Consider the following 857-nt stretch of genomic DNA (forward strand, 5'->3'; position numbering starts at 1 on the left):
CGCTGAGGATGGAGTGTTGAAAAAATCACCTGACAGCATTTGGTTAAGCTTATATGCTGAAGTCTGTTCCTGATCATAAAATAATTTTTAATAGAGATGAGAAAAATCAGATGACTGTTTGTGAAATGTGCGAATACTACATCTTTTAAGTAATATGTTCATATGGGTCGGTGGTTGGCAACTTATGGCCTGTGGGCCAGAACCCTCCCGCCAGTCAAGATCATCTAGTCTTCTGAGAGACAAATGCGTCAATCCTCATGCTTACATGATGAGAGTTATGTAACTATATAGTAATTGTAAAGGTGGATATGGCCTGCTACTGCCTTACACCCCAGGTCTCTGATCTGTTGCCAACTCCAAAAATGAGCTGGAAAAAATATTTTTGGTTGCTGTAGTCCCACATTTTTTGTTTTTGTTTTATTAGTTCCTAACTTGTTGTAAAAGCCTCTACCTGAAAGTGGAAATGTTAGTCTCATGTTTACCTCTTTTCTTACTACTTTTGGTATTATCACTTATATTACAGCTGTTACTATTATTGTTTTTAACACTAGTTATATGTATATTCTATTTACATTTTTAAAATGGTATGATACAGTGATGCATAATTAATAGAGAACTTTTGTTTACTAGATCTAGGAGGACTAGAAGACTTGTCACCTGCTGCAAGTGCTGCAAGTCAACTGGTTAGTCGAGGCCTTAGTCTGACACAGTTGTACTCAGAGTATATGAGTGTGTCTGAGAAACTAATTGGCACAGAGGAAGAAAACAAGAGACTAAAACGTTATGTAGACCAGATCTTACAGGTAAGGTTTCCGGTTATCAAGTAAGTTCATTAGGTGGCAAAATAAAATTTTTGA

The 857-nt window shown here is 36.5% G+C and overlaps 1 protein-coding gene across 1 annotated transcript in view; it reads left to right on the plus strand.

Annotated features, from left to right (window-relative positions):
• Nucleotides 1-857, plus strand: part of LOC119585136 (nucleoprotein TPR-like) — a gene marked incomplete at its 5' end in the record, with an annotated part of 14,700 nt that overhangs the window by 8,031 nt on the left and 5,812 nt on the right. The window contains 1 exon segment of the mRNA XM_037933767.1: nucleotides 631-803. Within this exon segment, the coding sequence (XP_037789695.1) occupies nucleotides 631-803 (173 nt within the window).

The sequence above is a fragment of the Penaeus monodon genome, chromosome 19 (assembly GCF_015228065.2).
Source record: "Penaeus monodon isolate SGIC_2016 chromosome 19, NSTDA_Pmon_1, whole genome shotgun sequence".
Taxonomy (NCBI): domain Eukaryota; kingdom Metazoa; phylum Arthropoda; class Malacostraca; order Decapoda; family Penaeidae; genus Penaeus; species Penaeus monodon.